Raw genomic sequence first — 27,577 nt, forward strand, 5'->3', positions numbered from 1 at the left:
ATTTATGCTATTGGGTTTTGCTTTATAGGAAGTAATGCCTTGTAAGCCCTGCCAGAGTTGTCGTGCATCCAATGTCGCCTCCAACTCATTCGAAATTGTCTCTTCGCTCTTGAAATAGCCCTCCGCAGATCATACCTGGTTTTCTGTACAGGCCTGGATCACCAGACTTGAATTCCACAGATCTAGCCTTCAGCAGACAACGTACCTCCTGGTTCATCCATGGCTTTTGCTTTGGGAATGTACAGTAAATCTTTGTGAGCACACACTCATCCAGGTTCGAAGATGAATCCCTGAATACAGTCCAGTCCACGATTCAAAGCAGTCCTGTAAGCACTCCTGAGCTTCCCTTGTAGCCATGTAGCTATGCTCCCATGTAGCCACATGGCCACATCACAAATTTCAAGTTGTATATAGATAAATGCTTTGATAATAAACAAACCTTTGAACATATTGTGCATTTAGATTTGAACTTATGCATTTCCTTAACTGCATTCTAATTAAAATGCAACTACTTCTTGCTCTAACACACTATCTCCAACAATCTTTTGTGTATCTTTTTCTCTCCTTTTCAAGGTTGCATCCCAGTTTGCAGTCCCTAGCAAAATGCTTAAAATATTTCCAATTTCTCTCCTCTAACCCTCTTATTGCTAAATGAAACAAGGACACTGGCTCCAGTTCCACTGAGATATATTAAGTCTGATTTATACAAATTCCACTTACCTAGAACTAATTCAACCCCTCCCTCCTACACCTTCACTGCAATAATGCTTCACACCATGTCACCCCATTTTAGTTGCTAGCAGATGGCATTGTGAGTAATTAGAAATTACTACTTTTTAGATGTTGCTTTTTAACATTTTGTTACTAACTACTGAAATCTCCCTGTTGAACCTTGTCCATGTTTTACTATGTTACTGGTACCGAAGTGTCACACCATTCCCTGCAAAGTACTCTACCCCTCGCAATGTTATTCGTTATTCCTTTTCTGAAACTAATGATTTCTAAACTATATATGATGTATAAAAATAATAAATATATATGTTCACTAATTGTACTACCAATTAATTAGTCCTTATTAATAAATGTCAGTAGGTTAAAGATAACAAAAAAAATCATTAGTGAACTATATTAACCATTTTAAATATAAGGGAAAATGTATCCATTTCAGAGATGTATAGTTATGGAACCTACAAAAGTAAAATGATTTTAAATCTTTACATGAAATTCAAGTTTTAATTTGGATATGGTGGATTAGAGAAGTATTGAAATTAACTGCTTGAACTTTTCATAAGATGGTACAAATTCCATCCAGTGTCTATGAATCTGTACAACACATATGCAACCTGTCATCACATTTTTACAGAACATCATTCATTCTGTATCAAAATGGTCAAAGATCTCTTGAATTTATTTTAGCTATTTTACGTAACTGGTTTCCCAGTTCTTTATTCATCACTTTAAGAAAATAGCCATGTTCTGTGCTTACATTTCATTGTTAAAAAAATTTTTATTGCAAGTTTTACAGCCCCAGTTCCAAACTTAAGCCCTTCACAACAAGGAACTATGACAATTTGAGTTTGATCATTGACAACTACACTCCCAGCACCAACTTTTTCAACCAACATCATGGTTATTACTGGCTGCTTTGCTGAGAACAATAAGTTCTGGCAACTATGCTTTCGTGGAAGCTATGATTGTATGCTTCCAAGAGTTAAGAATTTGCATATTGACTTACTCCAGAAAAATACGATACATTATGACTCTCAAGTTCGCAGTTTACTTGAATCTTATACTTTGTGCCTGATGCACCATCAATAACTCTGAGACGTGGGTTAAGGTAGGCTTTTATTGGCTGGAAGAAAGCACAAGCAGCAAGTGACCATCACACAACATCCTGGAGACATCCCTTCCTCAAAGGGTCTGTGCCTCCAATTGCCTTTATACCGGGGTCTGTGGGAGGAGCCACAGGAGCAGTCAGCGGGGGGGCGTGTCCAGGCAGGCATATGTAGTTCACCACAGTGCCTTTCCCTGATTTCTCCAAAACTTTGATACACTTCCAAAAATTACATTAACTGTTGTTCCCATTTGGTTATTTACCTCTGGCTTTTGTGCCTTTCAGAGATAATATTCCACCTTCCCTTACGGTATTCTAGGTCGATCCAAATCTTCCATCCAAACTGAATATCAAATATGTATTCCATTGATTTGAATAAAATTTAACTTTGATAAAGGATATGTTTGGGCTGTTCCACTGAAAATGCCTATTTATGTTCTCACATAAGGGGACTTCTACACACAGAAACACTTCTACACTTACTTTAACATTTCAAACATAACCTGAATATGCCATGTAAGGTTCTTCTAGCAGTTGACATCTGTGATGCAATTAACTCAGCTGACTACTTTAAAGATAAAAAAAAATTACAATGTTGCAATCTTGTGGACAGAATCAATTCCACCCTCCAATTTTCTAAATTATAGACAAAGGGGTTTAATGCTCATGTTATTTCTTTTCCTGATAACTGTCAACACAAAATTGCTTTCATAGACTGTTAAACTGTCATCTTTAAGTTTGATATAAATACCTTCTCTTTCACTAAAAAACTTGCTTACTTAGCAATAATTTCCTTTTCTTAGAGAAACCTATTAACTTTTTACTTCATAGGATTTTCTCAGTTCTCTTGCTCTTGAGTGAAGATTCAGAATTGCAGAACATTTTTTTTGCAAAAACATTTTTTTCAGATTTACCAGAATTAGAACATCCTTAAACCTGGTCAGGGTCTCAAACTTCTAGCATGGAAGGTGGAAGATGGCATTCGCAAGTTACCCTTTTGGCTTTATTGTGTGTTTCTAATGTGGGACACAAGTACCGATTATATTTGAATGATGAGATACACCTGACAGAACGGATTCGTAACTATTTAAAGCTAAACTCATAATGAAGTAGCTATAAATCCCATGCAATTCCAAACCAATTTATTCTATTATCTTTTAAAAATAATTTTGGTCTCTATCTACATAATACATTTTGTCATTATGAACCCACTCACAAAATATTAAAATAATCCTTTTAGCCATTATTAGACTAAATATAGATTGACATTTGGCTCACCAATATAGATGGTCCCTGACCACACTCAAGCCCACGTTATCATCAGGCCAAGCCTTCTCAAACTTGCAGCTCTCTACTATTTCCATAATCAGTGAGATTTGACATTTGTGCCTTAAACACTTATAAGTTCCTCCTTGATTTAGCAATCCAGTGTTTATTTCCCCCGTCACTGCCAGCTCTGTCGCGTTTCTCACTAATTCTAAAATATTGTAGTGAAAGAAATTGATGTTGCAAGCTTTTTTTTTAAGAGAAATATGTTTTGAAATGCAACTAACTGCCTGAAGATAGTAACAACTGGAAAATATGGCTAAGGGTACCTGTAGCAACAGGACTCCAGTGAAGTTAACCAGAATTAAATTGGTACTTTCCAATCTAAGTAACCAATTTTTGGAAATCTAAGCAAGCATTTTTTGCAGCAATCTAAGAGCCAGTATCTTTGAGCTTATCTTCAAGTTTGCATAAAAAGCAATATGAAAAAGAGAAACATGCTAATTAATAGAACAAAAAGGAGTACTCTTGCAACAAGCCTAAAGAAAAAATGGGAAAAATAAAATAAGGGTTGTGAGGCATATAATAGTAAAGACACAATGTAGAGGAAAAAGAGAAACATAAATTTGTTTCACAAGGGAGTTGAGAAGAGAGAATGGAATTGAACAAAAAACAGCCATGTTTGAATGGTGGAGCAGACTCAATCAGCCAAATGGCCTCACTCTGTTTCAATATCTTATGGTCTTATAAATGACGAACAGAAATGATGTGCCCAAGAAGAAGGGGAATGTCTATACAAGGAAATCTACAGATGCTGGAAATTCAAGCAATACACACAAAATGCTGGTGGAATGCAGCAGGCCAGGCAGTATCTAAAGGAAGTACAGTTGATGTTTTGGGCCGAGCTCAGCCCGAAACGTCGACTGTACTTCTTCCTATAGATGCTCCCTGGCCTGCTGTGCTCCACCAGCATTTTGTGCGTGTTGATGATGTCTATGTTGGATTACAAAACAGAAAGCTTTTGCAAAAAATAGATAAAGGTGAAAGCAGAGGAGAAAAATGAATAACAGGAAGAGAGGAAAAGCCCATGAAACTCCAGAAAATAGTTGCAATCAGATGAACACAACACCTCATGAAGTAACACTAAATTCAAATAGTGTTTAACATTGGATCTAACTTTATCAAAAGTTTTTGAAATTTGTTGTGACAGAGAACAGAATAAATTAAGTTTGCTGATAAAACAGTCAGTGGTGCACCATACCATTCTTTACCACCTACAGATGTGTTGGATTATGCTGGCTTGGTTCTCTTCAATACAGGCCCTTTGACCAGCAAAGTTGTGCCGAACATGTCCCTACCTTAGAAATTACTAGGCTTACCCATAGCACTCTATTTTACTAAACTCCATGTACCTATCTAAAAGTCTCTTAAAAGACACTATCCTATCTGCCTCCACCACCGTTACTGGCAGCCTCACCACTCTCTGAGTAAAAAAACTTACCCCAACATCTCCTCTGTACCTACTCCCCAGCACCTTAAACCTGTGTCCTCGTTATCGAATAGCATCAAAATTTATATTTACAACTTTTAAGTATGGCATCAAAGTTTACCACCAAAAATTCAAACACTAAGGATGTAACACAAACCTTTGAAAATTGTTAATTATTTAAATTTCCATTTTGCTACTTTAAAATATTTGAATGGAGTCATAAGAAAAACAGTAACAAGTCAACGAACAGATATTCCCAAATCTACTTGCAATTTCTGTTAAATTGAATCAAACAATCCACTTCTTTCCAAATATATGTTTAAATATAAAGCACAATCAATGACAAATTAAAATAATGTTTATTTCAGGATCTCGGGTATTGTAACACAGTTCCTCTTAAAATGTGTCGCTGGTTACAACAGTCATTAATTCTGTGTGAGTCTGAGAATTACAGCAGTTCAAATAATGTCTTGAACCACTACAGGCAGTGCACATGACAAACAGATTTAGATTCAAACGAAGAAAATTGAATAGAATTGCATACCAGGAGCAACTGCAGCAGAAGGGGGAGAAGTTGCCTCATCACCACCACTTTTCTGACTCATTGATGCAATTTTTGTCTCACTTGATGAAAGTTGCAGCTCTTTTGGCAGTAGGTCATAGACAGATTCTGTAAATTGGGAGGAAAAACTGATTAGTATAAAAATGTTAATTACACATTTCAGCATTTCCTCTCACGAATACAACAACAACGGAAACACAAGTTGATGTTGGAGTCAATTGTTAAGGATGACGCTATAGAGGACGTGGTGACACAGGACAATATAGGACAAAGTCAGCATGGTTTCTTTAAGGGAAAATCTTGTCTGACAAAACTGTTGGAATCCTTTGAGGAGATTACAAGTCGAACAGATAAAGGAGATGCAGTGAATGTTGTATATTTGGACTTTCAGAAGGCCTTTGACAAGATGCCACACATGAGGCTGCTTACTAAGTTCAGAGCCCATGGCATTACAGGAAAGTTTCTGGCGTGGTTAGAGCATTGGCTATTTCATAGGAAGCAGCGAGTGGGTATAAAAGGATCCTTTTCTGGTTAGCTGCCAGTGACCAGTGGTGTTCTGTAGGGGTCAGTGTTGGGACTGCTTCTTTTTATGCTGTATATCAATAATTTAGATGATGGAATAGATGGCTTTGTTGCCAAGTTTGCAGATAATACAAAGATTGGTGGAGGGTCAGGTAGGGTTGAGGAAATAGTAAGGCTGCAGGAGAACTTAGACAGATTAGAATAATACCTAAGAAAGTGGCAAAATGAAATACAATGTTGGAAAATGCATGGTCATGCACTTCGATAGTAGAAATAAATGTGCAGACTATTTTCTAAACTGGGAGAAAATCCAAAATCTGAGATGCAAAGGGACTTGGGAGTCCTTATGCAGAACACCCTAAAGGTTAACTTGCAGGTAGGGTCAGTTGATTGAGACAATTTTTGATTGAGGCAAGTCTGGAGCTTTTTCATCTTCCTATTTTGTGAGGCCCCAAGGGATCATTGTTGGAGTAATGCAGGAATCCACACCGGTTCTCTGCATTTTTTTTGTCATATATATTAATGATTTGGATGAGAATGTAGTGAATAATTTGTATATACTAGATGACACCAAAGCTGGGGGTATAGTGGACAAAGGAATGGCAAATGGAATTTAATTCTGTTAAAGGGGAAAAGATGTATTTGAGGAAGTTAAACTAGGCCACAACATGCGCAGTAAATGGGAAGACCCTGTGGTGTTTTACACAAAAGGGATCTAGAGGGTAGAAGCATACAGTTTCCTGAAAGTGGAACTCCATACAGGGAAATAGGGTCACGAAAAAGGCAAATGGTCTGCTTGCTTTCATCAGTTGGAGCAATGAGTGTTACAGCTGTACAGGTCTTCGGTGACATTGCACTGCGAGTATTGTGTGGTCTTTTGGACACCATACTACAGGAAGTTCCCTTGGACAACATCGGTGGCGTGGAGAGGGGAAGGCCTGCAGCTTGGGCAACTGCCAGTCTCCCATACAACCCTGCCCAGGCCTGTGCCCTGGAAACTCCAGGCGCAGATCAATGGTCTCTCGAGACCGACGGAAGCCACCACCACCACTACAGGAAGGATGTGGTTATGCTAGAGGCTGGAGAAAAGATTGACAATGATGTTGTTGACAATGAAGACATGAATTCTAAGGAGAGACTGGATATGCCTGGACTGTTTCCCCTGGTGCTAAAGAGATTGAGAGGTGACCTTGCAAAGGTTTATAAAATCATGAGGGGAATGGATTGGATAGATTGTCGTAGTCTCTTTCCAAGTGTAAGGGAATTTAAGACTAAAGGGCAGAGGTTTAAGTTGAATGGAGAAAGATTTAGAGTGGCTCTGGGGGGCAAGCTTTTCCACACACAGGTAGTGGGTATGTGGAATGAACTGCCAGAGGAAGTGGTAGAGGCAGGCACATTTGGCAGGTATATGTTTAAAAAAAGTTTAGAAGGATAAGGGCCAAACAGAGTCAAATGGGGCTAAATTAGGTTGGCACAGTGGACAGCAAGGTTAAATTGGTTGGGCCAAAGGGCCTGTTTTCATGTACAACCATGAATCATTTGATTTGTTTAGTATTCTCAAACTCAGAGCTTAATACAATTATAATTCTTTGTGCATATTCCTATGGATTTTGTTACTGCTTGTGTATTCTTTCTCTCCACAATATCATGGCAGCACACCAACTTCATGCCAAACCTGACATTCACACTGAACATTTATCAGAATCAAAATCAAGTTTATTATCACCAGCATGTGACGTGAAATGTGTTAACTTAGCAGCAGCAGTTCAATGCAATACATAATCTAGCAGAGAAAAAAAAAATTAAAAATAAGTAAATGAATTACAGTATATATATATTGAATAGATTCTAAAAAACATGCAAAAACAGAAATACTGTACATTAAAAAGAGGAAAGAAGTGTCCAAAGATTCAATGTCCAGTTAGGAATTGAATGGCAGAGGGGAAGAAGCTGTTCCTGAATCGCTGAGTGTGTGCCTTCAGGCTTCTGTACCTCCTACCTGATGGTAACAGGAGAAAAGGGCATGCCCTGGCTGCTGGAGGTCTTCAATAATGGAAGCTGCCTTTCTAAGACATTGCTCCCTGAAGATGTCCTAGTACCCAAGATGGAGCTAACTAGATTTACAATCTTCTGCAGCTTCTTTCAGTCCTGTGCAGTAGCCCTCCATACCAGACAGTGATCCAGCTCTCCAGTCAAAATGCTCTCCACGGTACAACTATAGAAGTTTTTGAGTGTATTTGTTGACAAGCCAAATCTCTTCAAACTCCTAATGAAGTATAGCTGCTGTTTTGCCTTCTTTATAACCACATCGATATGCTGGGATCAGGTTAGATCCTCAGAGATCTTGACATCCAGGAACTTGAAACTGCTCACTCTCTCCACTTCTGATCCCTCTATGAGGATTGTTAGGTTGCTGCTGCGGCATCATTCCATTAGTTGGTATATCTCACTCCTGTACGCCCTCTCGTCACCACCTGAAATTCTACCAACAATGGTTGTATCGTCAGCAAATTTATAGATGGTATTTGGGCTATGCCTAGCCACACAGTTGTGTATACAGAGAGTAGAGCAGTGGGCTAAGCACACACCCCTGATGTGCGCCAGTGTTGATCAAAGAAGATATGTTATCACTAATCAGCACAGACTGTGGTCTTCCAGTTAGGAAGTCGAGGATCCAATTGCAGAGGGAGGTACTGAGGCTCAGGTTCTGCAACTTCTCAATCAGGATTGTGGGAATGATAGTATTAAATGCTGAGCTATAGTCGATGAACAACAACCTGATGTAGGTGTTTCTGTTATCCAGGTGTTCTAAAGCCGTGTGGAGATCCATTGAGGTTGCATCTTCCATTGACCAATTGTAGCTATACACAAATTGCAATGGGTCCAGGTCCTTAATGAGGCAGGAGTTCAGTCTAGTCATAACCAACCTCTCAAAGCATTTCATCACTGTCGATGTGTGTGCTACCAGACGATAGTCATTAAGGCAGCCCACATTATTCTTCTTCTTAGGCACTGGTATAATTGTTGCCTATTTGAAGCAAGTGGGAACTTCTGCCTATAGAAGTGAGAGGTTGAAAATGTCCTTGAATACCCCCACCATTTGGTTAGCACAGTTTTCAGAGCCTTACCAGGTACTCCATTTGGTCCTTCCACCTTAGGAGTATTCACTCTCTTTAAAGACAGCCTAATATCAGCCTCTGAGACAGAGATCACAGGGTCATCTGGTGCAGCAGGGATCTTCACAGCTGCAGTTGTATCCTCCCTTTCAAAGCGGGCATAGGAGGCATTGAGTTCATCTGGTAGTGAAGTATCGCTGCTATTCATGCTATTGGGTTTCACTTTGTAAGAAGTAATGCCTTGCAAGCCCCGTCAGAGCTGTCATGCATCCGATTTCATCTCCAACCTCATTCAAATTTGTCTCTTTGCCCTTGAAATAGCCGTCAGCAGATCATACCTGGTTTTCTGTACAGGCCTGGATTCATAACACTTGAATTCCACAGATCTAGCCTTCAGCAGATGACGTACCTCCTGGTTCATCCACGGCTTTTGCTTTGGGAATGTACAGTCAGTCTTTGTGGGCACACACTCATCCACACAGGTTTTAATGAAGTCGGTAACAACTGCAGCATACTCATCCAGCTTCGAAGATGAATCCCTGAATACAGTCCAGTCCACTGACTCAAAGCAGTCCTGTAGGCGCTCCTGTGCTTTCCTTGTCCAAACCTTCTTGGTCCTCACTGTTGCTGCTGCAGTCTTCAGTGTCTGCCTCTGCCTGTACTCAGGGAGTAGAAGTACAGCTAGGTGATTAGACTTCCCAAAGTGAGGGCGTGGAATAGAACGGTAGGCATTCTTGATGGTGGGGTAGCAATGGTCCAGTGTGTTGTTTCCTCTGGTAATGCAAGTAATCTGTTGATGGTAGTTACTTAATGATTTTTTAAGACTGGCCTGGTTGAAATCTCCCAAAATGATAGTGAAGGTGTTAGGCTGCGCTGTTTTGACATTGGCCTGAGGTGGAATGTAATCTGCTACCAAAATGACCACAGAGAACTCCCGTGATAGGTAAAACGGACAGCAGTTTACTGCTAGATATTCCAGGTCTGGTGAACAGAATTGGAACAGCACTGATATATTTGTGCACCAAGAAGAGTTGATCATGAGGCATACTCCACCTCTGCTTTTGAGAGACTCTATAGCTCTATCCTGATGGTCTATAGTAAACACACTGATCTGAATCGCTGCATCCGGTATGGAAGGGGTTAACCAGGATTTCATGAAACAAAGGACACACGTGGTCCTAATGTCCCTCTGATTCAGCAACCTAGCTCTGAGATGATCAATTTTATTCACCAGGGACTGCACATTCGTCAGCAAGATAGTCGGTATAAGGAGTTACTATCCAATCTTGTGTAAAATATTTCCCCCTCTTCCATTAACTGGACAAGTATTACTGCTATCCACTAAAGTACTTCAACTGTTCCAGTTTCTGAGCTACAGTAAGCAAAAGCTGTCTTTAGGAGTGTTTCAATGTCCGGTCAATCAAGCATAATGGGCAGGCCACCCTGCAGGTTCTCTTCATAACAGATTGTATGTGACAGTGAGGCTTTCACAGCAGAAGACTTGGTTTCACTTTGCAGATACATCATCCTAACTTTCAGTACATTTCATCATATGAAGCTGCAAAAGGTTACTGTAGACTGAAACAATAAATTATCAAAGCCAATTACTTTTGATTTGAAATATTACTCAAAAAATGTTGGTTAATAGTTAATTATTTAGATATGTAATAATAAACTGAAATGCTCAATAATCTAGAGTAAATCAGAATAACAACTGGATTGGATACTGCAGGAACAGGAATCAAAGAATAAGTTGATGACATGGTTAGAACAAAGGAGACTTGGGGAACATAAATACTGAAATGCACAAGGCAAAAAAGACCTTGCTTCTGTGCTCTTTAAATTCTGCGTATTGTAGTTCTAAGTTCAGAATTCATTCATGCAGCCAGACTTTGCCCGGTTGAACTTGGGTTCATTCAATCATAGAATAGTTGTGGACAGGCCCTCAATAAGATGTAACCATCCCAGAAAACTTCCATGCAAAGTATTAACTTTTTATCATTTGTGGATTTAAAATAATCTAAAACAATTTGATAACAGCAATGATCCAAATTTGCAAACAATCTTTGGTTTTGCTATCATCAGTGGCTCCAATTAACTTACACTTCTGAGAATGAATGAATATTGCAACAGGTTAGGAAGAACATTGTCTTGATAATCATGATACTATTTCCTTAGAGTCAATGGTACTTATGATTTTCCAGAAGACAGAAGGGATTTTGCTTGAACTGCTGAAGAATAATCATTCTATGCATCATAATAGTTTAGATTAGTCATAAAACTACAATTCTCCTCTTTATATAAACTCTGCATCAATGCAAATTATGTGGTGATATTTAAAACACAGTAACATTAAAGAATAGGAGCATAAATAGGGCTTAAACATTGCTCCACCATTCAATATGGGCACCGTGGTAGCACAGTGGTTAGCACAATACTATTATAGCTCGGGGCATAGGAGTGCAAAGTTGAATTCAAACGTTATCTGTAAGGAGTCTGTAAATCCTCCCCGTAGAATGTGTGTGTTTTCTCCAGGTTATCTGGTTTCCTCCCACAGTCCAAAGTTAGTCATTGTAAAATGTCCCGCGGTTAGGCTAGGGTTAAAGGGTTGCTGAGCAGCATGGTTTGAAGGGCCAGAAGGGCCTATTCCGTGCTGTATCTCAGGCGATAAATAATTATGATCATGCCTAATCATCTACTTCAGTACCATGCTCCTTTGTCTCATATCTCTTGATCCTCTTAGCATAAGAAATACCTCCAGCTTCATGAAGATATTTAATAACACAACTTCACTTGTACAAAATTTCATTGGTTCATCACCCTCTAATTTGTAATGACCAGTATATGCAAAAATCTTGTGCAGGTCAATTTTTTGCCCAGTGACAATGCGTGCGCTGAATAATTTCTTCAATAAGAAGTGTAAATAAGCTAGTTCTAAAATCTGCAATCAAATCATTGCAAACTCCACGTTGCCAACACCATCTGCATCAGAAACTGGAAAAGGAAATGTGACTGTATATGATCATGAAATATACTTAAGCCGAGGTAGAGGATGACAATCTTTTGTGCTCAGCTTATATTTCTTTGTACGCTAGTAGCAAAAGATGTTTGTGCACGCACACCTTAGAGGGAACATTGCTTCTGTATGAAATGATATTTCACGGCATAACCTGCATCCTGAACTGTAACCCCTGGTTCTACATTTCCAGCTATTGTGTACATCTTGCCTTCATCTTGTCTGTGTGGTCAAGACCTGTACTGCTGTAGGAATCCTGTACTTAAATCCTGTTGAAACAAAGGCCATTGGCTCCCTTAACTGCGTTCAGTGATTTGTGTACAAGGATGCCCAAATCCTGATGTATCTCTCCTTTTGTCAATCTTTCAGTGAATTATCTTTCTATATTTAGAACCACGCATTTATTCATATTAAACTGCAGCTGCCATGCATTTACCACTCAACCTGTCTAAATCACACTACAGCCTCTGTGTATTCTCCTCACAGCCTGCATCACCTCCTCTGGCTTTTTATCATCTGCATATTTGGAAATGATACATTTAGATCCCTCACTGAAATTACTAATACATTTTGTGAACAACTAACGCCAAGTATGATCCCCACAGCACTAACAGTCACTTCCCAGTACTTGGAAAAAAACATTAAATCCTACTCTCCGTTTGCAGACACTCAATGGATATTGATTTTCTACTGCCCCCAATCCTAAATGTTTTTTTGTCTACTCCCTCTTTGTGTAAATTAGTGAGATTACATTTACCACCCTCCAATCTGTAGAAACTAAACCAGATTCCAAGAAATTTTGAAAGAACACATTGGAAGGAAGAGCCCTGGAAATAATGGATACTTTTAATGACAGTCTTTACCTTATTAAATTTCTTAGCACCATTTCATTAGTAATACTGATTTCCATCAATTCCTCCCTTCTGTAACTTATTTGTTGCCAATATAACTTCCTGTCAGAAACACTTGTCCTCACTAAATGCCTTCTCTTCACATTTTTACAGATGTTTAAGCAGTCAGTTTTTACCTCCCCTGCAAGTTTATTCACATACTCTCCCCATTAATTAAACTTCTGCTGAATTCGATGCTCCTTCCAACTCCTAGGCATGCCAGCGATTTTGTCTTCTTTTTGGAACTAACAGTATCACTAATTTCTTTCAAAAGCCCCAGCTGAATACTTTTTCACTACTTATTTTTGTTCTGGGCAGGATTGATTATTATAATTCTTTGAATGTTAACCATTGCTTATTTTCACATATAGTAAAATTTCCCAATCCATCACAGCAACTTGTACATCATATCTTGGTAGTTCCCTTCATTCAAATTCAAGACCAGGTTTCTATTTCCATTATGTCGCTCTCCATGTTGATGAAGAATTGTAATATGCTATAACACTCTTCTATAAGGGACCATGCATGGGTTGGGCAATTATTCTTTTCACATTGCATAATATTCAACCTAGTATCTAGGTATATTCTCCAAGTACTGGACCAAAAAAAATTCAGGAATTCTTATCAGAGAGTCTGGCTTAAATAATGGTATTTCTTAGTTCCACTCACTCAGACAAATTTGATTATTATTACTATTTTCCAAAACTACAGTTGGCCCTCCTTATCCGCGGGGGATTGGTTTCGGGAACCCCCTGTGGATACCAAAAAACGCGGATGCTCAAGTCCCTTATATAAAATGGCTTAGTATTTGCATATAACCTACGAACATCCTCCCATATACTTTGAATCATCTCTAGATTACTTATAATTCCTAATACAATGTAAATGCTATGTAAATAGTTGTTACACTGTATTGTTTAGGGAATAATGACAAGAAAAAAAGTCTGTACATGTTCAGTACAGACAGACACAACCATTGCAGCTCTTCTGGGAACACTGATGCCGCCTCGGCATCAGCCGATCCCAATTCTCCCATGATCTTTAAGTTCTTGAGGCTGTAGTGCTTTAGCTAGCTAGCCAGCCATCCTTTCCTTACTAGCTTTAAACTCCTTCCTCTCGCTCACAACACAAGTAACAAACGAGTGAGATGCGTGGCGAACAATGGTCAAACAGAGTAATACTTTAATCATCTCTAGATTACAGTACTTATAATACCTAATACAACGGAAATGCTATGTAAATAGTTGTTACACTGTATTGTTTAGGGAATAAGGATGCTTTGGAGGAGGCTCAATAATACTAAAGTCAGGATCTGTGGAGGTTGAGGGCTGAGGACTACTTTGGCAAGCGACATGCCACTTTTCAAAAGATATAAGATTTCTACTTTCTCGGCGAGAGATAGCACTTTATGCTCCCTCTTAGCCTTTGAGGAATGGCTTTGACCACTTAATTGTTTTTTAGGAGCCAATTTTTCACAGAAACAAAGTAGCGACCAAACGAGACACGAAGCGAACAACGCTCAAGCAATGAGTGCCGGAGAGAGAATTTCTGGGTTTTCCCAATCCGCAGTTGGCTGAATCCGCACATGCGGAACCCGCGGATAAGGAGGGCCAACTGTATATCTTTCCTTACCATCACATCAGTTTCCCTTTACACTATTTACACCCCTCCCACCTCCAAAGGTAGTCATAGCCGAAGGGTGGTAGTGGGGACGAGCTCCCACTGCTAAACAAATGCTCTTCATGGCGTGCGTCTCAAACAGCCTCTGACAACCAAGTCCACTCCTGGCCTTCACGTGTGGCATAGTTCTCACGCCTGGCGGAGCTGTTCCCATTGACAGAAGGGGCAAAAGCTGCCCACTGGTGCCTTAAAACCCGTTGCTCCGGGCAGATGGGGCTCGTTAACCACGGATGGTAGCTCCTTAACCACGGGGGAGATCCCACTGCATGGGCAACAGACGAATCTCCATATCAACTCTGCCCTGGCTTGCGCCCTGGAGAGGCCACTCCAGCTTTGCTTTATAGCGTTGGACAAACACGGGAAGCAGCAGTTACAGGTCATAAGTCATAATGCTTGATTGGCGTAGAGCATAGTGTCAGGGGTTGCTTCCGACAGTGGGAGAGACCATTGCGTTTCACTGGACAGCTACTGCCCACCTCAAACTTGGCAGCCCCCAGCCAATAAGGTGCTGTCCTGCCACAGTCAGTCTTCCTCATGGGGATAATGCATTATTCCATGAAGAACTGACTATAACTACTGCACCAGACAAGAAAAAAAACAAATCAAGTAAGACAACACTCCTCAAGTTGGGATGTTTGAATGTCCGCACAATGATGACTGGACTTGACCAAAACCTCAAGGATATCGAAGATGCACGAGAAACAACGGTTATTAACAATGAGCTAATAAGGCTCAAGGTAGATATAGCTACCCTACAAGAGACACTTTTGGCGGATTCAGGTACACTGAAGAAAAAGGACTACACATTTTTCTGGCAGGGAAAGAACCAAGATGAGCCCCACGAGCATGGAGTGGGTTTTGCTGTTAGGAACTCCTTGATGCAAATGATGGAGCATCAGAAAATGGATCAGAATGACTTATGACTCTCTGCCTACACACCAGTCATGGCCCAGTACCTCTCGTCAGTGTGTATCCCCCTACCTTGAACTCCACCTCTGAGGCAAAAGACATGTTCTACAACAAATTAGAAGCTGTTGTCAGGAATATTCCCAGTGATGATCACCTCGTTCTCCTTGGTGACTTCAAAGCCAGAGTGGGAACCAATAACGATTCCTGCCCGTCTTGTCTTAGCCACTTTGGAATTGGCAAGATAAATGACAATGGACAACGTCTCCTGGAGTTCTGCTCCTATCACAGCCTGTGTGTAAGTAACTCCTACTTTCAGACGAAGTTGCAGTACAATGTCTCATGGTGACATGCACGGTCTAAACACTGGCACCAACTGGACATGATCATCTCTAGGCCCTCTTTCATCAACTTTGTACTAATCATCCACTCATACCACAGTGCAGACTGCGATATAGATTATGCTTTAATATGCTGCAAGATCAAACTATGTCCGAAGAAAAGCCATCACTCCAAACAAACTGGAAAACTTCACATCAACACAACAGAGATGAAACAGTCAGAAAAGGTTGACCAGTTTGCCAAGTCAGTACAGGGTGCTATGACTACCTCCTCACAAGGAGATACTGAAACAGAACAATGGCCATACCTTCATGACATCATCTACGAATCAGCACTCTCTACCTTTGGAAGAAAGACCACAAGGAGCAGTGATTGGTTTGAGGCAAAGTCCAACATCATGACTCCTGTCATCGAAGCCAAGTGTGTAGCTCTCACAGAGTACAAACACCATTCGACCAAACACTTCAGGCACTTTGAGCTGCTAGAAGCAAAGTGCAACAGACTGCAAGGCAGTGCACAAATGAGTACTAGCTCCAGCTCAGTGAGGACATTCAGACAGCAGCTGTGACAGGCAACATCAGATCGATGTATGGTGGTATCAAGAAGGTCCTTGGCTCATCGCAGAGCAAGACAGCACCCTGAAGTCATCCAGCAGTGAAATAATCACCGATAAAAGCAAGCAGATGGAATGCTCAGTAGAACACTACTCTGAGCTCTACTTGAGGGAAAATGTTGTTGTTAGCTCAGCCATTGATGCCATCGACTGTCTACCAGTCATGGATGAACTTGACTCCGAACCAACCATTGAGGACCTCAGCAAAGCAATTGACAGTCTGGCCCCAGGGAAAGCTCCTGGCAATGATGGGATTCCTCCACACCTGATCAAACACTGCAAGAGCTCAGTCCTCCAACCTTTACATGAGGTCCTCTGTCAGTGCTAGAAGGAAGGAGCCGTACCACAGGACATGCACGACTCCAAAATCGTCACTTTGTAAAAGAACAAGGGTGATAGGAGCGACTGCAACAACTACAGGAGTATTGTCATCAAAGTCTTTGCTTGTGTAACTCTGGCACATCTACAAACTCTGGCAGAACGGGTCTACCCTGAGTCCCAATGTGGTTTTCGTGCAAGGAGGTCAACTGCCGACATGATTTTCTCACTCCGTCAACTCCAGGAGAAGTGCAAGGAACAACAGAAACTCCTCTATGTCACTTTCATCAACTTGACCAAGGCTTTCGACTTTTTTTTATTATTAAGTACAATCGTGAACAATAGCCAGATCAGAAATGCTGATTAAGTCAACTAGTTCCTGAAGAGAACTCTGATAGGCCAATCAGATGGTTCACCGCTGCTCAGTGATAGAACATTAAAAAAATCATATGTACAATTAAGAAACATTAAAAAATAGTAGAAATACTGGAGTCATGATGATCATGAGGAAGTCTCCTGGAGAGAGACATTTATACACATCCTGTCCTCCATAATTCAGAGAGATTGAAGGATAAGGTTACAGGGTGACAAAACGTGACAGGAGCACTTGGAACTAAAAACTAATCCCTACCAGGTGAAAACAGCACCTGATCTTTCTGCACTGTTATCCAGCAATTTAAGGACAAAGTCCAGCCAGAACATAACTCACAAGTGCTCTTGAAAGTCAGGTATTAACCCTACCTGCCAACAACCAAGCATTGCCATCCTGGTCCCCTTCATGACAGCTTATGAAGAAGCATGTGACTACCCTCTCAGAGATCATAGGTGATTGTGCACTCGACTCTTGAAGGCTTGGACCCCATCGTTGCAAATGTTTCCAACCGCAGCATCTGGAAGGCTGTTCCAAATTCTGATAGCACAGTGAAGGAAGCTTCTACCCAGTGTGTAGGTTCTCGCATCAGGCATAGATAAACTTGATCATGTGGTGAGTCATCTCTCACAAGATGAATGTAGCGTGGCGCGAAGGTCTGCAGGGCTGTGGCTGGTGTGCATTTTGTATAGCAGGGATGGGCTCTTTCAGATTCTCCTCAAGATTGACTGTCACCCAAAACTCCAAAGTATCATCAAATCATTCCATGACGACATGAGGGCTACTGTTCAGTACAATGGCAGCTCACCAGAACCCTTCGCTATTCATAGTGGAGTCAAACAAATGTACTGCATATGTTAATCAAAATGGCTTGTGTGTTTGTTAAAAGCTTCTTTGTTATGCTAACTGGTGAGAGAGTGTTGTCTTGCAGAGCATTCTCAAAGCCTCTCGCAGCCTGTTTAGGTTTATAATTGCTGATAATGGGGATTGTATTCATTTGTTAACTGAGGTTGGATGTCATTTTTTTTCTTGTGGGTCTGGGAGCTAGGATTTCACAATCTTTTCGAGAGTCAGGGAAGAAGACGCCGAAGAAGGTGGACGTGTGCCGCACTGCTTGGTTGACCACTTCGGGTGGTCCCAGGTGCAAGGTTGTGGAGGTCGGAGGAGAGTGAAGATGGGTCAAACGGTTCTATGGTTGAGCTCCAATGATGTGCACTAAATTGACTGAACTCTGATAAGTTTGGCACCTTTTTCTTTATTTTCTTTTCCTTCATATATACTGTATCATTAGCAATCACTTAGTTTTAGTAAAATCCTTAAAGTATATTCTATAACTGTATCCAGTGTGAGCTCGATATTATGTGTGCAACGCTGCATTAACTTGTTTTCCACAGCATCTGCATATACGGGAAGCAGGGTTGGCGAGTGGCTGGAATTCTTCCCCTAGACATATACCAGCCTGTAGCATAAGTGCTACACAAAGATGCGTGTTGGCCCCAACATCATTCGGCATCTTCTTCTCTCTGTTATTGATGCACGCATTTGGGACGTTGCCAGAAGGCATCTACATGTACACCAGGTCTGATGGGAGGCTGTTCAACCCTGTGCACATGAGAGCAAGAACAAAGGTGCGAAAGATCTTAATATGTGACATGCTCTTTGCCGATGACGCTGCTATAACTTCGCACACCAAACAACAACTACAAACTCTCATGGACCGCTTCTCTAAGGCATACAAGGACTTTGGGCTTACAATCAGCCTAAAGAAAACAAATGTCCTTGCCCAGAACGTAGTGGAGACACCAGTCATTACCATCGACAATTACGATCTAGAAGTGGTCCACGAGTTCACATACTTGGGGTCAACCAATAGCGACACTCTCTTCCTCGATGCTGAAATCTATAGGCAAATCAGCAAAGTAGCATCGATCCTTGCTCAACTCTATTCGTGGGTCTGGGAGAATCCGAAACTCACTACAAAGACCAAGACTGCTGTGTACAATGCATGTGTTATCAGCACCCTCCTGTATGGTAGCAAGAGTTGGACCATCTACTCCAAACAGGAGAGGAAACTCAATAGTTTTCACCTGCACAGCCTTTGCCGCATCCTCGGCATCACCTGGACAGGCAAAGTCCCAAACTCTGAGGCTCTCTCCCATGCTGGACTTCCCACAATGTTCACGCTTTTAAGACAACGCAGACCGCGCTGGCTGGGCCACGTCCTTCGTATGAAGGATGGTAGACTGCCAAAGGACATCCTCTACGGAGAACTAGCAACAGGCAAGAAGAATGTTGGTGGACCTCAGCTTCACTTCAAGGACCACAGCAAGCGCGACATGAAAGCCTTAAAAATCAACACAAAGTGCTGGGAGTACACAGCAGATGACAACAAATGGCGAGGTACTCTTCAGCAACACCTAGAGCAAGGCAAAAGAGTGACCCTGAGTCAGTTTGAGGTGCGGAGAGCACAGCGGACAACAATTCCACAACACCCTAAACATGCAGCAACTGTGGCAGAGCCTGCCGTTCCAGGATCGGTCTCAATAGCCACAGTCGACGCTGCTCGAGAAAACAGTGACTACCAGAGGCACAGTACTCTTAGTCGACCATGACACGAGAGAGAGAGAGAGCGAGAGAGAGACAGAGACAGAGACAGAGAGACAGAGAGAGAGAGTGTTTTGGGAGAAAAACTTGCCGGCTTTCCTTTTATGATTTCGATCCGTCGGAGTCTCGTTGGTGTGGCCGTTCACTTGTGGCCTTTTCTTTAGCTAAGCCGTTCTTCCGTGGTGAGCCCGCCAATCCCAGGCAAGGGAAGGACGCACACAAGCCCCCACTGGCTGTCGCTATTAAACGCTGTCACGGGATTTCTAGCGTTTCTCCTGGTGCACCTAAAGGGGTTGTTCCCCAGACCCTCTTTTATCCTTACTCACGGGGTCTCAGATGTCAATCAGGTTGGGATGATGCAATCCCCCAACCAGCCCACTCTGGTTGTCCCGAGGGGCTTCAATGAATAGTACCGTACTCAATACACAATTCCGTCTCCAAGAGACAATAGTCGTTATCAGTGGTTTTGTTTTCGCTGAGGCCAGGACACATTCCAAACCTTGTGGATTCTGCGTGTCTCTCTCTCATTTCCTGGGTCCCAGACCCGAATTAATAGCAATCTTGCGATTCTCAAAAAAGGAGGGGGCGACTTTGTACCCTTCGGCCCCTCAGAGTTGCGGCACATTCGTAACAGTTGATATTAACAATTCTCTCAATTTTGATCTCTCTCCCTTTCAAATTTGCCATTATCATCTGCTTTCCAAAAATAAATGCCATCTTTAATATCCTTTTCTACTCAAAACTTCTTGAACTTTTCCAAAATTCTTTGTTTAAATCTCTCCAATTACGTTTCTCCTTTGACATAGCACTGAACTCTTCTTATGAAAACTACTAATCCACTCTTCCTCTGGTAATCTATAGCCCTTGCCACCAGTTAACCACCAATACCTCTTATACCTCTTCACCACAAACCAGGCCTCAGGAAATTCAACTGTCTGCATTTACTATTAATAAGCAGGCGTTGCTGAAAAATTACTCCCCTCCTGCTTCTACAGCTTTATCTCGTGTCTCTCAGAATTCCACATTTGGCACCTTCCTTTTGGTTATTTACCCATTGCTCCTCCCTGCAAATGACACCCTGCTTTACTTTGCTACCATCTCCCTGTTGACGACTCCAGTGCAATGGACTAGAGCAAAACTGATATTTCATTGGAAATCCAAGTAAAATTCCACTACCTACTCAATGAATGAAACTGTAAGAGTTGAGAAATTTACTTTATTTAAAGGAAAATTTCAATTTTAAATAAATGAAGACACCAGCACCAAATACAACTCACAACTGGTACGACAATTTTCTCCATAATCTCAATTAAACAATTTTATTTTATTAATGTTTGATAGTTTTTGAATGCTGTTACATTTAATGTCTGCATTTCAAAATTATATAGAATAACACACAATTGTGACACATTTACCGAAAAAGAAAATGAAAGCCTTTACAATTAGATGCTTTTGTGGATAAAATACATATAGTTAGATGGTTAAAAACTTTTTTCTGGGTCCAGAGAAAGTTCAGAGTAGTAGTCACAAGCATTGCCTAGCTCAAAGTATTGGCAGCATGCTCCAATGAATTCAGTTCAGGTCTTCATGTTTTATTTCAGAAACTGAAGAGTTGTTCCACTATAGCCACCAAGGAAACCCAAACCGAGGACTGTCGATAACCTAGGTCATGGTATTGATTGTCTCTGTTTACATGTAGACCTAGTACTTCAGATCACAAACAGAAGCTCAGAAGTTAAAGGATAACAAGACTGTAAGTAAACAGTAAAAGTTATTACTACAGAATACACGTAGAAGTGATATGAGACATTTGTTAGATCAAGAGCATGAAAGAAATCACTCCTTTCTGTTCAAACCATAAAAAGCAAAGTATAACCCAAAGTATGTAACTAAATAGTTAGGTATTGTTTTCCTCAAAATGTTTATTGAAAAAACCATTGCCCTTATATATTCCAGAATTACAATAGTGTGGTAATCTCAACAGAAAATTGGTTCAATTTTTATCTTACTGTGGTCATTTTACAATTGGATATCAATCTGGTATAAACTTGCATTAATATTCACATTTAATGCATCCATTCATTTAGTTTTTCCCTCAGTTACTGGGTTCTGTGCCAGTTACAACACTAGCAAAAGAACTCTGTGAACATTTTTTGATTACCTTTATCACCTCACTTCTGTGCTCCAAAAGATCAAAAAATTATAAAGATACATAACAATTAGTTTTATTTATCACATGTACATTGAAGCATACAGTGAAATGCATTGTTTGTGTCTAGGACCAACACAGTCTAAGTATGTGACGGGGGCCACCCACAAGAATCACCATGCTTCTAGTGCCAATATAGCATGCCTACAACTTACTAACCCTTAATAATCTGTACCTCCCTGTAACGTGGAAGAAACCAGAGCACTTAGAGGAAATTCAGAGTCACAGAAAGAGAGTACAAACTCTTTACAGACAAGAGGCAGGAAATAAACCCCAATCACTGGTACTGTCAAGAGGTACCCTTGGCACTATGCTACCAAGTCACAAAAACATTATTACTTTCTAGCATTGCATTCTTTCATTGTTCTGGTATTAATCGTTCACTGCCTGTTTTGTACTTCAATGACAATCTATAGAGTTAAATAATTTAATAGTCACTTATTTCTTTGAAGAATATTGTATGTCTATTTCTCTTTCTAATATGCAATTTTACTATTTGTTCAAAATTAAATCAAAATAACAAAGTTCGAATTTAGCAAAGTACATCTTATTATAGAAAGATTATTTTGTTTCTGCATAATATTGGCAGAGTCTTGATACACTATATCCAAAAACTGTTCAATTACCCTTCATATCAGTGTGAAAATATGGTTAAGCCTAAGGGGCTATGTACAGAAGTTTGACTTTAAAAGCTTGTCACAAAAGTATTCCAAACTTAAATTTGTCCGTTTTAAAATAATCAACTGCATTGTACTGTTTTCAATCACAAATTGTGCCTTATTTTAGAGGTCAAGAGATAAAGTAAAATCAAGGAACTAATCTCATCCACAAGACATCTTAAAAATTTCTAGCAGAATACAGGCTCTAATTTTAATCACAGGGGAAACCTGGGCTGCTGAGCATTGCAGCAAGCAGGATTTGTCCAAAGAGAGGTCCATGTGAGAACTAGAGTATGTAAATAAGTTGAAAAATTTCTCTTGTAGAAAACTGCATAACGAACATCAACAGGGAACTACAGAAGTGGTACCCTTCAAGGCAAAGGAGGCACAAAGCTTGCTAGAAGACCACAAGCAAGCTAATCAAAATTTAAAATTAACTGGGCCCTTTGTGGTTAAAATGGTGCTCGATTCCAACTTCTGCCTGAAAACCTCCAGCAAAATGTGTTTTTTTAAGATTTAAAACCATAACACGATCCACATTATGTAATCAGGCTCCAACTTTTCAGTAACTGAATAGCTCTTAACTTCCTGAGATAGCCTTCATATATTAGTTTTATTTTTGACAAAGTACATGGTCAAACAATTTTTCTGCCAAGAATAATTGTCATAAATAAATCTTGCTGGTAGTTAAATTAACAGTGGCATTTCAATTAAAACTAAACTATCATGATACAATCATTGTAGGTTTACCAGATGATAACCTACAAACAGTACACAAAGATATCAATGTTTATATTGATATAGTTGAAAAGAATTGCATTAAGCAACTGCAAATTTCATCATAAAAATAAGAGTTTATTAAAAATGCTATTCACAATGATTCAGTGGTAGCAGCTCTCTTTGATGAAACGGATTATGGGGTCATAGCCCAGCACTTGACTGCATTGCAAATTGAAATTTATTAGTGTTGAGGCAATGCTGCCTTTTGGCTTTCAGAAGAGATATGACACCAGTGCCCCAGTCTGGCTGTTTAGACATATGGTTAGGATTCCATTGCACTATTTTTAAATAAGTACAAGGAATTCTCAATGTTACAGCCAACATTCCTGCCTCTAAAAGAGTACCATTCATTTATTCTGAGTGGAATCTTGCTGTACACAATTGGCTTTGGTACCCTATCAAGAGTGTAGGGATAATCCTAATAGTAAGTAAATGGAAATGAAGTAACTTACAATCTGAGGTTGTGATAGAGACCAAAGAAATTCTAACTCTTTGTTATTGAGAGCACCAACAATTGGGATAGAACAAGCATCATCTTCACTGTCACTGAATTTTGTGGATTAGTCGGGTGAAAAGGGCTTCAGACCAGTAGGCAGACTCTAAACTGTTTTAAGTACAATATTTGTTTTTATCATTATTTGTTTAGGTGCAATAACTGCACACTTCCATCAATTCTTAGTATTGTACTCATAAACAACTCATGGGACCTCAAAAGAGTAATCTCATTTTTACAAGAAATCAGTTGGAAGATCTCCACCAGTTGAGCTGCATCTGTTGGGGGGGGGGGGGGGTGATGGAGATGTTGTTGCCATTTTGGGTCAAAGCCCTGCATCAGGTTCACGAGTAGAAAGGGGAAATTACTACTATAAAGAGGAAGAGGGAATGTTGAAGCTGAAGTCAGAGGTGACTGGTGGACAGAACAGTGGGGGTAGACAATGTTAGAAGGATGAGGGGCAAATCAAGCCAGACAGGGCAAGGTTCAAGGTGGAGTTGGGAGACAAGATAGAGGCAAACAAAATAATAGGAGAAAGATGGATCCAGAAGTAGGGTGGAGGTGGAGCCAACTGATTGCTGAAACATCCATCTGGCTTTTGACTTCTATCTGAACCCCTTCCCCCACATACCCCCATTCTCTTTATACTAGCTATTATCCTACAGTACTCTCAGTCCTGATGCAGAGTCTTGAAAGGAAACGTCAACAATTCCATCCTCCCACCCCACCTGCCACAATGGATGCTACTTGATTTAAGTTTCTCCAGCAGATTGTTCGATCCTCCCAATTCCAGCTTGTATTTCAACCTTAATTCAAACACTTTAATAATTGAAAGCACATTTCAATGCAATAATATTCTTAAAAATGACAATTAGGTACACCTAGCACAATTAGTGGTAATGACTTCCTGTTGGTAACTTTATCACTGACAGCTGAAGTTATTGTCATAGCTGCTGAACCACAATTAAATAAGTTCATTACGAATAAAGACTTTTGAGCAAAGTAACTTCTTTTGAGGAAAGGCAGGGAGAAATTGGGAGAGAAGGAAAACTAATCCTAGTAGAAATTTAAAGTCAGAAATTTGGAAGAACTGAGAAACAAATTATGATTTATATTGTGTCATTGCTTGCTGTCAAGCTTCAACTCTCACTGAATCCAGAAAATTTGATGTCTTCAAGCAAACTAGGCAACCAAAGAATTTTCAGAGTATAAAAAAACTTATGTTGTAAACTAAAATTTTAATCAATTTATGAGAAAGGCAAGTTTGTAACATAGAACAGAACAGCACAGTATGGACCCTTTGGCCCATGATGTTGTGCCAATCTTGAAACATACACAACTAACCCTTCCCTCCTACATAGACCATAACTCGTCATTTTTCTTTCTTCCACGTGCCTATCTAAGAGTCTTTCAAATCTCCCTGATGTAGCCACCTCAACCACTATCCCCAGCAGCATTGCATTTCAGGCACTTACTACTGTGTAAAGTAACCTACTTCTGATATCTCCCCATTACCTTCCTCCACTTACCTTACAAGGATGTTCTCTAGTATTAGTCATTACCACCCTGGCTAAAAGATGCTAAACATCCACTCTCTGTCTGATAATCTTACACACCATGAAGTTCCCCTTTCATCCTTCGCTCCAAAGTGAAAAGCCCTAGCTTGCTCCATTTTCCTTTTAAGGCAAGTTCTCTTATCTTCACAGCATCCTGGTAAGTCTCCTCTGCAACCTCGCTGAAGCTTCCATATTTTTCCTATACTGAGGCAATAGAATACTGAGGCACATTACTTGCATGGCAATTTTGAGGGATCTATGGACTGCCAAGAATCCTGCCATTAACCTTACACTCTGCTTTCAAGTTCAACCTTCCAAATTGTATCAATTCACACTTTTCAGGAATGAACTGCACCTGTCCTTCTCAGCCAGCGCTGTGTCCTGTGTATGTCCCATTGTAACCTTTAACAGACTTTCACACAATCTCATCTGCAAACTTACTAAGCCACCCTTCAACTTCCTCATCAAAGTCATTTATAAAACTCAAAGAGCAGGGACCCCAGCACAGATCCCTGAGGAACACCACTAGTCACTGACCTCAAGCAGAATACGCTCCATTTATTACCACCCTCTGCAGACTAGCCAGTTCAGAATCCATACTACCAAGTTTACATAAATCCATGGGTTCATGACTTTCTTGATGAGTCTTCCATGGGGAGCCTTATCAAATGCCTTACTAAAATCCCACTATTCTATACCTTAATCAATTTGTTTGTCACTTCCTTGAAAAGGTCAATCAGGCTCATGAGACATGACCTGCCCCTGACAAAGCTTTGATGATTATACCTTTCTAAATGCTCGTAAATCCAGTCCCTATGAATTCTATCCATTAATGCCCAATACTGATGTGGACTCGCTGATCTGTAATTCTCAAGATTATCCATATCGTTCTTCTTAAACAAAGGAATAACATTTACCACCTTCCAATCCTCTGCTGCTACTCCTCTGGCCAGTGAGATGCAAAGATAAATCAACACACCAGCAACCTGCTTCCTTGCTTCTCATAGTAACCTGGAATATATTGCATCTGACCCCAGCGGCCTAATGTCTTTCAAGTGCTCCAATACTGCCTCCTTCTAACCTCAATATGCTCTAACACAGTAGTTTGTTTGACACTAACCTCCCATTCATAAGATCTTTCCCCCAGTAACACTAAAGTAAAGACCTCCCCTACTCCTTCAACTCCAGGCATAATTCCCCCTTATTCCTGAGCAGTTCTACCCTCACACCCTCCTTCTTTCTTCACCTACATGTAGAACACTTTGGGGTTTCCCTTCATCCTATTTACAAGACCTCATGCCTCCTCCTAACTCTATGTCCCTTCTTGAGCTACTTCCTGGCTACCTTATAAACCTTGAGGGCCCTGTCTGATCTTTGCTTCCAAGACTTTAAGTATGCTTTCTTCTTCCTCTTGACAAGATGCTCCACCTCTCTGTCAACCAGTTCCTTCACCCTACCATTTTTGCCCTGTCTCAATGGAAAAACTTATCCAGAACCCTATGCAAGTGCTCCCAAAGCAACTTCTACATTTCTGTTGTGCACTTTCCTGAGAACATCTGCGCCAAATTTACATACCCAATTTCTAGCCTAATACTCTTGTAATTAGCCCTCCCACAATTAAATGCTTTCCCATACCATCTGCGCCTATCCTCATCCATGGCTATGCTAAAGGATAAGGAGTTTCAGTCACCATCTTCAAATTGATCACCCACCAAAAATCTTGTAACTTGACCAGGTTCATTGCCGAGAACTAGATCCAGTATAGCCTCTCCTCTAGTCGACCTGTCCACATACTGTGTTGAGAATCTTCTCTAGACTTAACAAATTCAGCTACATCTTACGCTAAGGAGGTGCTAATCAATAAGGAAGTTGAAGTCATTCATGATGACAACTACTCTTATTTTTGCACTTCTCCAAACTCTGCCTACTTACTGGCTCTGCAGTATTCGTGTAGCTATTGGGGGGGGGGGGGTGGTATCTATAGAATACACCCATAGAGTGATTGCTCCCTTCCTGTTTCTGACACCACTCATGCTGGCTCAGTATATGTTCTTTCCATGATGGTTCTCCCACGATGTTCTCCTGTCTGTAGCTGTGATACTATCCCTGATTATAAATGCTAATTTCCCCCACCCTTCTTACTTTGCTCCCTATCTCTTTTCAAACAGCTAAATCCTGGAACATTAAGCAGCCTGTCTTGTCCTTGAGACAGCCAAGTCTGCAGTAATGGCTACAACATTGTAATTCTATGTATTGATCTATGCTTCAAGTTCATCATCCATGTTCTCAATACTTCTCATATTAAAGTTAACACATTTCAACCCATCCAACTGATTGCATTATGCCCCATAC

General features: G+C 40.5%; 1 protein-coding gene across 2 annotated transcripts in view; it reads right to left on the bottom strand.

Moving 5' to 3' along the window:
• The window catches only part of nfat5b (nuclear factor of activated T cells 5b), a 205,830-nt gene that overhangs the window by 97,262 nt on the left and 80,991 nt on the right, over positions 1 to 27,577 (bottom strand). For both annotated transcript variants that reach the window (XM_073070274.1, XM_073070273.1), the window contains exon 2: positions 5,134 to 5,259. In XM_073070274.1, coding sequence (XP_072926375.1) covers positions 5,134 to 5,259 — 126 coding nt within the window. The remainder of the gene's footprint in view (positions 1 to 5,133; positions 5,260 to 27,577) is intronic.

The sequence above is a fragment of the Hemitrygon akajei genome, chromosome 17 (genome assembly GCF_048418815.1).
Source record: "Hemitrygon akajei chromosome 17, sHemAka1.3, whole genome shotgun sequence".
Classification (NCBI taxonomy): Eukaryota; Metazoa; Chordata; class Chondrichthyes; order Myliobatiformes; family Dasyatidae; genus Hemitrygon; species Hemitrygon akajei.